Source organism: Numida meleagris, chromosome 19 (genome assembly GCF_002078875.1).
Source record: "Numida meleagris isolate 19003 breed g44 Domestic line chromosome 19, NumMel1.0, whole genome shotgun sequence".
Classification (NCBI taxonomy): Eukaryota; Metazoa; Chordata; class Aves; order Galliformes; family Numididae; genus Numida; species Numida meleagris.
Window position 1 is genome coordinate 9673105 of NC_034427.1, and position 12701 is coordinate 9685805.

Below are 12701 nucleotides of genomic sequence, written 5' to 3' on the forward strand. Positions count from 1 at the left end.
TTTTTTTCTTTTTTTTTTTTTCCACTTCTGTATTTAAAAAATATATTATATAGATTTGTCTTTCAAATATAACGTTACATTTATTTCTTGGCTAAGCTTTGGATAGTCGGACAGACGCGTACACGGATCCACAAATACATTGCACGAGAGGTTATAGCCCAGGGCCGCTCGCTCCGACCGCTGCTCCCCAAACTCCGCACGCGGCACCAGCCCCCACCCCATGGATCTGGGGGCTGTGGGGGCACGCGGGGCACAGCGTCCTGTGGTGGGGGGGGGACACCACTGCTTCAAGTCACGAGGAAGCTGCAGACATTCGCGCTGGGGGCTGGGACCCCTCGGTACACCCGGGGGCAGCCCCCGCTGACCAATCTTTGCTGTCTTTGCTTTCCCAAAAAGAAAGAAATAAATAAAACAACTCCCCCCCATCCCCAACAAAAAAAAGGCATTTTGCAGTAGGCCCCCCCCCCCAGGGAAAATGGGGCTTGGGCTGGGAGGGGTGGACAAAGATGCACCCAAACCAAGAGGGTGTCCAGTCCCACTCCACAGCGGCCAGACCCGGTCCCAGGGCCTCAACTTTACCAAAAGGAAATGAAAGTGAATATAGTGCAAAGCAAATGAATGAACGGAACGGGACGGACGGCGCTGCGGGCGGCTCAGCCTTGCTCGGGTGTGAGGTATATCCAGTTCCATCCCATTTCCACCCCCCATGTCCGGGGGTTCCCTCTGTCCTCCTGCACGTCCCGTCATGCGATGCTGCACCCGGAGCAAGGAGCATGCCGGGGGGAGTGGATGGGGCCAGGCTGCAGCCCCATCGCAGCCCCCACCCCGGTGCTGGGCGCCTCCTCGCCATCTCCCCCTGCAGCGATGTCCCCGGGTCCGTGCGAGGACAACCGAAAAGAAAGCAAAGTGCCATGGGGTGACCCCGGGGGGTGACATCCCCAGCACCGCAGAGCAGAGCCGTGCGCGGGGACAGGGTCTGGCCACCCCTCGTGTCACCGTGCCCGGCCCTCGGTATCCTTGGGGACAAAGGCTCAGAGCAGCAGCACGCCCACCCCGTGCCCCTTTCACCCCCACCCCTGGGGGCTGCACAAGGAGCGGAGCGGACGGAGCGCCGCGTCCCCCAGCACGGGGCTCTACAATCAGCGGTCGGCTCCTTGGTGGGCAGGGGAGCAGCACGGGGTGCAGGGCGGGGGTGGGGGGTCAGGGCTGCGCGCTTCCCCCAGGGTTGGGGCTGCTGACGGCGCGGCAGCCCATCCTGCGGATGGAGTGCAGGGCCACGGTGCAGCAGCCGCGCAGCAGCGAGCTGATGTTGTAGATGGGCTGCCCCTGGCGCCGCTGCGAGCGGCACAGCCACGCCACCGTGGGCACGGCCGGCACCACCACGGCCAGCAGATCCACGATGAAGTGGCGGCTCCAGTAGCTCTTGGATGGAGCGCCGTCGCAGCCCGGCTCCGCTGTCGCATCCTCCTCGGGCGCGCAGGCGATGGTCACCGAGGGGCTGGCGCTGCGGGGCTGCTGCACGGCGGGGTTGTGCGGCACCTCCCCATCCTCGGGCTCCAGGTCCACAGCCCCGGCGGGGTTCGGCAGCTCGCAGCCCGGCGCCACGTCTTCCATCTCGGACACCCAAACGGAGGTGGGGCTGCCCAAGCTGCACGCTTGGGATTTCATCACCTTCTCCAGGAGGGTGTCCAGGTCGGGCTGGCAGTGCGCAAAGTCCGTCTGGATGGCGCGCTCCTGCATGCAGCTGGCCTGCACGCCCGCCTCCACGCCGCCCCGCAGCCCCAGCAGCTTCTCGTAGGTGGAACTGGGGGGCAGCCGCCCGCAGGGCTCTCCCCCTTCTAACAAGTCCGGGCGGCCGGGGGCTTCGTCCCCCCCAGCGAAGCCGCTGTCGGCCCCTTCGTCCACCGAGATGGTCTGGGATCCGCCCGCGGTGCGCTCGCCGCCCGCCTGGTCGCTCAGCTTGGTGTAGGTGGAGCTGCGGGTGAGGGAACGCGCCGGGGACCCCCCCGCCGACTCGGCGGCCCCCTCCTCCTTCAGCGCCGCGCCGTTCTGCGCCACCTCCATGCTGTGCAGCAGCGTCTCCAGCTTCTTGTTCTGGATGTTGATGTCGACGAAGTACTTCTGCAGCCCCTTGTCCTTCTCCAGCAGGTTGTTCTTCACCGTGTCGATCACCTGCTTCAGCTGCTTGATCTCCTTGCGGGCCTCCTTCAGCGCCAGCTGGGCCTCCACGCGGTGGCACTCCTCCTCGATCCAGTCCTCCTGCATCCGCGACAGCTGCGTCTTCAGGTCCTCGATCTCAGCATCCCTGCGGCAAGACAGGGGCAGGCACACGGCATCACCGCGGGCCCCGCCGGGATCAGGATGCCGTGCAGCCAAGCACACACGTGCCCTGCAATTCCCATGGCGGTTCAGAGCGGTGATTTAGGGTGAAACCGCCCAGGAAAACCCACATTTGGGATCCAGGGCTGGTCCAGGCGCCCAGGGACCCCAGCAGTGATGCCCAGCCAGCTCCCAGGGGTGGATGTGGCACATGGGGACACAGTTTGGTGGGCATAGTGGTTGGACTCAATGACCTTGGAGGTCTTTTCCAACCTCAGTGATTCTAGCAGCAGGCATGGTGGGGATGGGCTGGCGGTTGGATCTGATGACCTTAGAGTTCTTTTCCGACCTCGATGAAGGAAGAAGAGGAGGCTCAGAGAGAACTCACTGCTCCCTACAGCTCCTGAAGGGAGGTTGGAGCAAGGTGGGATCAGCCTCTGCTTCCAGGTAACAGTGACAGGGGGAGAGGTGATGGCCTCACATTGCAGGGGACAGTTAGGTCGGCTGTTGGGAGAAATTTCTTCTCCGAAGGAGCGGTGATGCACTGGCACAGGCTGCCCAGGGGGGTGGTGGGTCACCATCCCTGGAGGTGCTCTAGAGCTGTGGCAATGTGGCACTGAGGGATGTGGTCAGTGGGCACAGTGGGGTGGGTTGGGGACCTCAGAGCTCTTTTCCAACCTCAGTGATCTGTGATTCTAAGGGCTGTGTGGGGACGTCGGGTACCCATGGTGGCTGGGTGGCAGCTGGCAGGGCAGCAAGGATGTGTCTAAGCCCCCAGGGGAGCAGATGGAGCTCAGCCGCTGCGTGACGCTGACATTCAGAAAAACCGTGGGAGAGAAAAACCAGCCACGAAGGGAAGAGCGCAGTCAGCTCCGGCGAGCTTGCCAGGCTCTGCAGCCCCGCCAGCTGCTCCGTACCGTGGCAGTGAATTCAGATTTGAGGAAAATTAAAAAGTGAGAGCCGTGTGCCCACAGGAGCCCCACAACCTTGCACCTACCTGTCCTGCAGCCGCTCCTGCGTGTCCTTCAGGCGGGCCTTCAGGTGCCGGATGCACACCTCCTTCTGCTGCAGCGGGGTCAGGTATTGCTCGGGTGTCGGAGGCTTGATGCCATGGTTGTCGCTGCACAGGTTGTACTTGGCCGAGCGCCTGTGGGGACACGGCTGTCACCCAGCTGCATCTCTGCATGGCCGGAGCATGGGGAATGTACCATGTGGATGGAGGCCCCAAAGTGGGGTCTGTCCCAGAGGTGTGCAGTGGGGTGGGCTACGATGGAGCAGGTCTGAGCTGCCCATGCATCCTGGGCTGCAGCAGCACCTCTGGACCCTCACTGTGTTGCCACCAGCACAGCTGAGGTTGATGGATGTCTTTGGGCATCAGCTCGGGGCAGCTCAGCAAGCACAGGGTGGGGAGGGAGGGGAGGAGAGAGGCTGCTGCTCTGTGGCTGCGTGCTCGGCTAGGGAGCAGGCACAGAGCTGTGCATGGCTCCAGATGCTCATGCCTTGCAGCAGGCTGCATCGAGCCCCTGCACCTTGCAGCAGGGTGGTCCGAAACCTCTGTGCACTGCAGCAGAGCAAAGCCCCCGTGCATTGCCATGGCACAGCCCAAAGCTGCCGGGCATCGTGCAGGCAGCCCCGCAGATCTGTGCAGAGAGAAGCGATGTGTCGGGAGCAGCCAGGCAGGATGGTGGCCTGGCAATGTCTGTGGCCACCCCATCCCAGCTCCATTTGCTGGCTGACCCCCTCATTTCCTCCCAGATGCGATGCCACCTCCAGCAGCTGGAACGCAGTTGGCAGGGTCAGCCCCAGCCCAGGGATGAGCCTCACTGCCCGGAGCAATGCGTGGGCAGCCACAAACGCAGTCCTGCTGCACCTTCTGCCCCAAAGGCCCCATAGGCAGCATTCCCAGGGAGCAGAAGGAGGAATGCATGCAGCGCACAAGCCACAGCCAGGACAGGAGGGATGGGCACGGAGCTGGCAGGAGGGTGACAAAGGGGAGAAGACAGAATGACAGCGGTAGAGGGGTTGTGGCGATGGTGGGGGCTCAGCAGCCCCTCCGGCAGCTCCGAGCACAGCAGCACGGCCTCATCCTGCAGCCCCTGTGCTCCTGCCCCATGGCACGCGGGCACCGGGGCCAGCGCTGCTCCCCCTGCCCGGGGCACCCCCAGGGGGACAGTGCCCACCGGGCTGCAGGTGAGGGGTTACCTTGGGGTGGGGCTGCTGTCGCTGCCCTTGTAGGAGCCAGAATTGCTGCTGCTGCTCAGCGAGGAGGTGCCGTAGGTGTCCCTCCCGGGGGGCGAGGGGCGCCTGGAGGCAGGGAGAAGAGGCTGTGTCTCAGGCCGAGTGGCTGAGGGCGCTGACGACTTAAAGAAGGAGGCAAAGCCACTCCGTCCATAAAGCCCGCGACTGCCAACCACCGCACCGAGAACACACAAGACAAAAGGACAGAACAAACAGCGGGGATCAAAATGGCACGGAGACGGCGACGGGCGCGAAGGTGGGGCTGGGGGGGGGCCCGAATCCCAAACCCACCCAACTCCATCCCACGGGCACCCGCATGGCATCCCCATGCCCAGGGACTGGGAGACCCCAGGAGAGAGTCCTGGAAGTGGGATGGGGTGAAGAACACCCACACACGGGCACACCTGCCCCTTCTCTGCTGGTGATGGCTGCAGATGGGAACTGAAAAACTGCAGCCCAGGGTATGGAAACACTCGGAGGGGAATAAATGCTTCTTTCCTCTCTTTTTCACAATTGTTTGCTACTGCTGCAGCTCAAGGAGAGCCTTTCCAAGGGCCAATGATCGCTGCCCGATCCCAGGGCTGTGTGGGGAGGGGGCATCCACCGGCACCGCCTTTGGTGGATGGGACCAAGGGCGGAACCTGGGACGAAGGAACGGATCCTGGGGCCACGGAGCAGATCCCAGAACTGCAAGATTGGTGCCGACTGCGGCAGACACATACAGAGACGGACGGGTGCTGTGCTGGGGGTGCTCCATGCGGGGTCGGGGAGCTGTGGGCAGCATCCAGCGACATGCAACGCCTCAAATCCTCAAAGCAGCATCCCCGGGCTGCTCCCTGCCCTGCTGTGGCCTCGGGTGGGCACCGCTGCTGCTCCCTGCGCGTATTCACCTTCGTGATCCGGTGGACGAGCGTCTGCTCCCCGGCAGAGACATGGCCGCGGTGCCGCGGGTCCTGGGCGCGGGGGAACTGCAGGGGAAAAGCAACAGAGAGAGGAGATCAAATGGGGAAATCCAGCATGGTCAGAGCCCGCCAGCCGCTGTGTGAGGCACTGATCCAGTCCTTGGGGTCACCTTTATGGGACTGTGCTGTGATCCCATGGCCCAGCAGTGTCACAGTGCTGCGCCCAGGGCCGAGGCTTTCCTCCCTCTTAAGGCAAAGCACCACCAGCACCTGCACATACATTCCTAAAGCAGAAACCCCCATTCCTGCTCCTCGCTGCATCCCACTCCACACTGCTGCCCCTGCTATAGGCCACCTGCTCTTCATTAATTAAATCTGAATTGCCCATTCATCAGTGACATCAGGTGAGGAAGCACAGATCCCCGCGTGATGCAGCAGCAACAGCAGCAGCTAATCCCATGAGAAGCCCAGATCCCATCTGCCTGAAAATAAATAGGGCAGATCCCGAGGTCTGCAGCCCAAGCAGGCAGCAGCTCCGGGCCCACGTGGGGATGGAACTGCTGCAGAGGAGGATCACTATGGACAGCATCAGCTCTGCACATCCATAGGACCGAGCAGCGCTGCTGCCCTATGTCACTCACAGCATGCCAGGCACTGCACAGCCCTCCCATCCTGGCACATTCCAGCTGCATTTGTCCCAGATCTCAGCAGCTCCAGCCCAGAGCAGCTCTAGCAATGGGCCCTCTGATAATCGATGGGTGGTTGGGACTGCTGAGTGCTGCCTGGGCTCTGAGCCAGGGCAGGGAGAGAAGTGGGGTGAGAGGGGAGGAGGGAGCACTGCCAGCCCCAGCCCGATGGGGCCTTTTGTGTTAGAAATCTCAGATTGTTTCCCCCAAGGATAACCTCTGTCCAACGCTGAGAGTACTCTCTTTTCCCCAGCGTTCACTTCTGCCTGTTCCCCAGCACAGGGCACAACGAGCTCAATGAGCCAGAGCAGCCCAAGCCCTACACCAAGGGGTCCAGTCCCTGGACTGCGGGGGTCACAGGGATGTGGGGAAGCCCTGGGAAGGGGCAGCAGCGCTCTGTGCTGCAGGATCAGAGCTCCCAGATCAGCTGCACGAGGCCACGGGGCTTTGCAAATGCAGCAGCGTGAATCAGCATCCAGCAGAGCCCGGCCCCCGGCAGTGCATGCTGCAGCACAGCCTGGCCCTGTGCATCGCTGCCGTGCTGCCTTCGGGCTGAGCTCTGTGGGATTTGCAGCCACAGAGGTTAACTCCTCGTCCCCTCGCTGCCCCGAGCGCTGCGTGCTGGTCCGTGCCTGCCCCACAGCACCTGGCTGCCTCCTGCTCTTCCCACTGCCAGCTCCCATCCCCTCTCCTGCCTTTCCCATTCCCCATGGGCACACAGCACGGCTCAGCTCAGGAGGGAGCCCTCGGGTGCTTGGGCGCACAAAAACCTCAGTGCATGTTTGCCCTCCTCAGGCCCCTGAGTGCCCTCCTGCACCACGCTGCCTCGGTTCCCATTGCTGGCGATAACGCGGTGCTCTTTGTTCTCAGGAAATCCACGGGCTGCTTCCATCTCCCCACCGTGCCCATGGGCTGCCAGGACGGGCAGGTCTGACAGGCAGACAGACAGACAGACCAGCACCTCCTTCCCACGTACGCTGCACGCTTCGCCTCTAAGGGCGGAGATAATTGCTTATTTGCACTCGCAATTAGCGCAATCGTGTGAACCCGGATAAGCAGGTACAGAACCTCGCCGTGAAGGAATGGGAAAGGCAATGTGATCTGATCGGATCTGAAACGCAACAGAGGGAAACGCGGCGCAGCTCTCTGCGTCCTGCACGCTCAGCGCCTGCTGGCGGCTCTGCTGCAGAGCCCACCCGGGGATTTGGGGGGGAAATAGCAAAGGGATGGAGGTGTCACTCTGCTGGTGGGACCCGCATCCTGGCCTGAGCCGAAAGGCAGAGCTGCAGCCTGGGTGGGAGCTTCCCAGCCTGGGTGGCAGGCGGCCCACGGCAGCGGCTCCGGCTGCTCGTCCATTAGGCATTAGGAAAAACACACAGAGAGGAAATGGAAAGCGTTCAAAGATAAATGAGCGCGTCCCCGAGCGCGCTGTGCATTCTCCAGCCAGGAAGACAATGGCAGGCGCAGGGAGAGCCAAGGAGGAATCAGGAGCAGGTCGCTGAAATGGGAGAAAATACCCAATAAGTGCAGCAACTGGAAGGGGTCAGAGCAAAGCTGCAAAGATGGGCAAGATGAAGAAATCCCATAAAAACATCAAGGTGGGAGGCAAACCAATATGGGCAGGGCACAGCAGCACAACACCGAGAACCCTAAAAATGAATGTCAGGATCTGGGGCATCAGGAGGGGAATCGGATCTGGAGCAGCTCAGGGGTTCCTGCAGGATCCTGACCCCAGCCGGGAGCTGATTTCCTTCACTTTGTTTTCATCTTTTCTCCAGGATGAGGGATGCGAGGAAGCGCACCAGGAGCGATGCTGGGGGGTTCGGGGAGCAGCGGTGTGCAGTGGAGGAACTGGAGCTGCACCCGTGCCAAAACACAGCTCCAGGGAGCAGCGGGATGGGGCTGCCCATTGAGAGCTCCAGTGCTGTCTCCTCGCACCAACCAACAGCAAAATCCCCCAGAGAGCTCCCAGTGTGACCTTGCTCCCAAGGCGCAGCACCCTGCCGGTGCTCCCTCCATCCTCACCCCGGTGTTTTCAGCTGCCATTGCTTTGGTTGCACTCTGTATCTGCTGCGCTCAGCAGCGGGCAGCACTCTGCTCCATGCTGACGGTGCACGGGCAGCGGTGCCAGGCACAGCCCCCCCCGCCCCCCAGGGAGACTGTGCAATGGAATGGAGCGAAGCGAGGAGGGCGGGCAGAGCACCCACAGCTCAGCCCCGTGCTGCAGGGGAGGGCTTCCCCCTGCCAAGGTGAGGGCTCAGCCTTGGTTCTGGGGTCAGTGCCCCGCAGGGAAACACCTCAGGATGGAACGGTGCCGCTCCTCCAGGCTGTGCCAGGGATGGACAGCATTAGGGTTGGATGGGCATTGCTCTTTAGGCTTCCTGCGTGACCATCGCCTCTGAAGACCCTCGGCTCCTTCCTCCAGGGGTTTTGCTTCTGCACACTCCTGAGATGCCCCACTTCCCCCATCCCCGCAGGACCAGCCGTGCCCTGCCCCACCAGCTCATCCTGCCCTCGCACAGAGCACACACAGGCAGGCTCCTGGCACAGCGCTAACCTGGCTCCTCCTGTCCCCGCGGTGCCTTCCCCATCCACTCAGATTTCCCATTTTCCCCATCCGCTGCTTCTTTTGTTGGGCTTCCCATGGCTGCCCAGTGCCAAACCCCATGGGATGCTCTGGGATGCCCCCTGCCCACCTGCTGGGTGGGTCCGTCCCACTCCCACCACTGCTCCTGGTGATCTGGGACAGCCACCAGGCGTAGCTCCACGAGGTGCCTCTGGCACGTGTCACACAGAGCCCCAAAATGCTGCAGAAGTGGCCCCATACGAGGCTGGACCACAGCGGGATCCGTCCCATGAGCAGCACCAACCACTCAGCATAGCAATACAACCCTCTGGGGCCGGCACACCTCACCAAACCCCACTCAGAGCCACCTAAATCCCACATCTCATTTCCCTTGCCACGTTCTGCACAGGAATGCTGTGCCACGTGGACCCCGAGCAGCCCCAGCGCTGTCCCAGCGTGACCCCCAGGGCCACGTCAGCCCCCCACGGACATCCCCAATGAATGCAGAGAACAAATTGGGGCAGCAGATCACAGCTCTGCTTCCACAAGGAACAAAGCCACCTCCGGAGAAGCCCTCACTGCCTTTTCTGCGCTGACTTTGCTTTCCCTTCACGCTAAAAATAAAGCGTGAAACACAGTAAACAGCCACAGACTCGATTTGGGACAGAGCACCGCGGCCCAGAAAACAGCGGTAGCACCAGGATCAGGGCAGGGATGGAAGGGACTGGGATGTAGCTGGGTGGATGTGGGGCCAACGGGGAGGTGGATGGACACATGGCCTCGCTCTGCAGACAGACAGACAGACAGCTGGACAGTGCTCGAGGTCACGTTGGAGCAGAACACCGGGGGCCAGAGCAGAGCCGTTTACTCAGCACCACCAGCAAAATCAATCCTGCTACGAGCTGTTCTCTCACACAGGGCTCTTTCCTTTCATTCTCCCTTGTTTTGTGACAAAACGCTGAGCTGACGCCCGGAGTTTGCAGGAAAACAGAGACCGCCGGATGCCACGCTCTGCGGCTCATCCCTCCCGCGAGGACAGCGCCGTGACAAACCCTGCGGCACTCGCAGCCAGACAGCGGCACCGCCACCCGGACCTGACACTCACAGCTGCGGGTGCCAGGGAACCGCAGCGCTCCCACCACCCCACGCAGCCCCACGGGAGGGAGAAGAGAGCGCTCCGTCAGGGCAGAAAGGCAGAGATACGGATGGCGGATTCAGTCTCCAGCACAGCAGCCACCCCCCCGCCCCCCGCTCCCAGCACACACTCAGTGTGGCAGTGGTGGGGCTGTCCTCGCCTCCACCCACCCTAAATAGGGTCCCTGTGCCGCTGCAATGTCACATTTAGCACCGTGCCACGTCTCCTGTCCTGTCCTGCTGCAATGTTCCCCACCGAGGGCATACGTCTGCAGGCATTGCCCTTCCTGAACCCAGGCAGAGACCCCGAAGCCCTGCAGCACAACCAACCTGCACAAGGTCACGACACAGCCCGTGCATTACCCAGAGCAAGCTGGGAGTGCTGCTGTTTTATAGGCACGACCAATGCACGGCAGCGGGTTCCTATGTGACAAGCAGGCAGCACTGACCTTGCAGGGAGAAGAGGAAAGGAGCTCATCAATCTGCTCGTATGCTTTCCGTATCCCTTCGGAGATGGAGCTTTAAGCCATTAAATAATCAAATCTCAATTGCACAGCAGCTCCAGCTCCTGCAGTGCCCCGCAGTGCTGGGAGGCACAAGTGGGCTCTGCATGGAGCAGGTGTGGGTCTGGGGCATGCACGCAGGGTGTGTCCAGGGCATGTGGCGCGGGGCTGGTGCATGGAGGATGGGGCTCATGCACCCAGTGGGGTTCTGGTGCATGGAGGGTGGGTTTGGTGCATGCAGTGGGGTTCTGGTGCATGCCATATGGGTATGACGCATGTCATATGGGTACGATGCATCGAGGGTGGGTCTGGTGCGTGGGGTGGGGATGCACTGCAGGGCCGGCGACCACAACACGTGCAATACCCACTGCAGGGGCCCGGTGCAAGCACTGGGGCTCCAGTGCCCGCGCTGCTGCTCTGTGGGCACGGTGCAGGCGTGTGCAGTGCGGGGCTGCTGCATACGGTGCGGGGCTGGAGCACGCATGACGTGTGTCCGGTGCGTGCCATGGGGTGTGCTGCCTGCGATGCGGCTGTGCTGCGGGCCTGACGCGCTGCCCTCCCCGAGCACCCTCTGCCTTTAAACCCCCCCGGCACACGCAGCTCCCCCCGTCCCCAAGCCCCCAGATCGGACCCCGCTGTCCCCTCCCTGCTCACCTGCGCGGGGCCCGCGGCTCTCGGGGGCGGCAGCGCCGGGCTCAGCGACCTGGAGGGGAAAGGAGAGAGCGGGCGGTAAGCGGGGGGGCACGGAGCGGGGCCGGGACCCCCCCACACCACCCCGCGGCCTCCATCACCTGCGCCGGCCTCCATGGGTGCGGCGGCGGAGGGAGGGAGGGAGGGAGGGATGGAGCTGGCAGGGAGGGAGGGAGGGAGGGAGGGATGAGCCTCGCAGCTGCGTAATTTGCCTCTCGCTCCTCTGCGCTCTTAAAGCGACGGCAGCGCGGGTGCCCCCCCGCGGGGTTTCCCTGGTTTCTATGGTAACTCCCCCACCAAAAAAAGCAGGAAAAATAAAAAGTCGGGCTTCCAGACCCCTCCGTCCCCGCCGTGCCTCCCCCCCCCCCACAGCCCCCAAATCAGCGTTTGGGTCTAGAAAAAAAAAAAAAAAAAAAAAAAAGCTTCGATTCGTGGCAGCTGGAGCGGAGCGGGGAGGATCGGCAGAGCGGGGCTGCGGCAGCGGGGAAAACGGGGCTCGGGTCCGGGGCTCTCAGTGCGATGGGAGATGTGAACTGACGAGCACGGAGCGCTCCGTGGTTCCCCACGGTGCTCCCCGCACACTCCGGTCTAGGGCCGGCTGAGCCTTCCCTAGCGGTGTAAGGAGCTGCACCTGGGGCCAGAGGCTGCACTCTGCCCCCGCCCCCCCCCCATCACACGCATCAATCGCGGCAGCCCACCGGTAGGGACCGGCCTGGTGCTGCAGCTCCGATCTGGCTGCAGCGAGGGGAGCGCAGCGAGGTCGATGTGCCCATACCGAGCTTACAGCTGTGTGCGTTGGCTCCTACCCGTCCGCATGTGCATACGGATTCACGGAAGGAAACGCTTCGTGTGCTGGCAAGGTCAGAGCAGGACGTGCTCCCGGATCTGCAGCAGGGCCCAACCTCGGAGCACACCTGATCAAGGAGGAAAACCAAGCCCACGTTTCAGCCCCTGCACATGTAAAAGCAGCGGCTCGCCACCACGCCGTGCTTCCTCTGCCTTTGCAGACTCCGTGTGCAACTCCCCAGCCGGTTATTTTGGAATTCTGACAAACCTGTCTTGTAAATACACTCCAGTCTTTCTTCCCCTGCTATTTCCAGCAAGCTTTGCACCTCGTTTATTCTGCCATACAGAATTCTGCTTGCAATGTATGTATATCCCGCCAATCTGCCTCTAGTTTATCCCTGCTTGCCTCCCGCTCTCCTCCAGCCTCCTTTTGTTTCTGCGGTTCCTGGTGAATCCAATGCACAGCCTCTCTCCCTCAAAGAGCAAAGTAATGAGTTCTCACATCGACTGCCACCGAAGCTCCTCTCACTGGAATGGCAATGGCAGACGTGGTGCAGGCAGCAGCTCTGCTGCAATGCACACTTATTTCAGGCGCCTTCAAGGGGAAGAAATAGTTTCTCCTCCCCTCCCTGACCTGCTCTCTTTGCTGTTTCCCTCCCGACTCCTCGCTGTGGCTGTCTCTGCCTGCAGCACACACACAGTGCCCGGGGCACTGCCATGCCCATGGGCCCCACCCCATCACGTCTGGGTGCAGAGCATTCAGGAGCCACCTCCAGGCTGAGAGGAGCAAGAGGAGCACGATCCATCCCTTCCATGGGGAGCACCACGTTAGCAAGGCTGGGATCCCAGCGACGTAACCGACACAAAGGCCTGGAAC

At 62.1% G+C, this 12701-nt stretch overlaps 1 protein-coding gene across 5 annotated transcripts; it reads right to left on the reverse strand.

Annotated features, from left to right (window-relative positions):
• On the reverse strand, positions 55 to 12683 carry SNPH (syntaphilin). Of its 5 annotated transcripts, none has more exons than XM_021416557.1 (6): positions 11814 to 12683; positions 11003 to 11051; positions 5448 to 5525; positions 4522 to 4722; positions 3317 to 3466; positions 55 to 2305 (listed from the first exon to the last, which is right to left on the reverse strand). In XM_021416557.1, exons 3-6 carry the CDS (start codon positions 5489 to 5491, stop codon positions 1201 to 1203), a joined length of 1500 nt encoding a protein of 499 aa, XP_021272232.1. In that variant the 5' UTR covers positions 5492 to 5525; positions 11003 to 11051; positions 11814 to 12683; the 3' UTR covers positions 55 to 1200. The 5 variants fall into 5 exon arrangements, with proteins under 5 accessions (XP_021272232.1, XP_021272233.1, XP_021272231.1 ...); XM_021416558.1 differs by lacking the exon at positions 11814 to 12683 and adding an exon at positions 11140 to 11205 and having other exon boundaries at positions 4522 to 4623; XM_021416556.1 differs by lacking the exon at positions 11814 to 12683 and adding an exon at positions 11140 to 11205.

Coding starts and splice junctions, on each gene's coding strand:
- SNPH (XM_021416554.1), bottom strand. CDS start 4,886: ATGGGGATGCCATGCGGGTGCCCGTGGGATGGAGTTGGGTGGGTTTGG. Junction 3,467..4,521: donor GACAGCAGCCCCACCCCAAG/GTAACCCCTCAC, acceptor GTGTCCCCACAG/GCGCTCGGCCAAGTACAACC. Junction 2,306..3,316: donor CAGGAGCGGCTGCAGGACAG/GTAGGTGCAAGG, acceptor GTCTTGCCGCAG/GGATGCTGAGATCGAGGACC.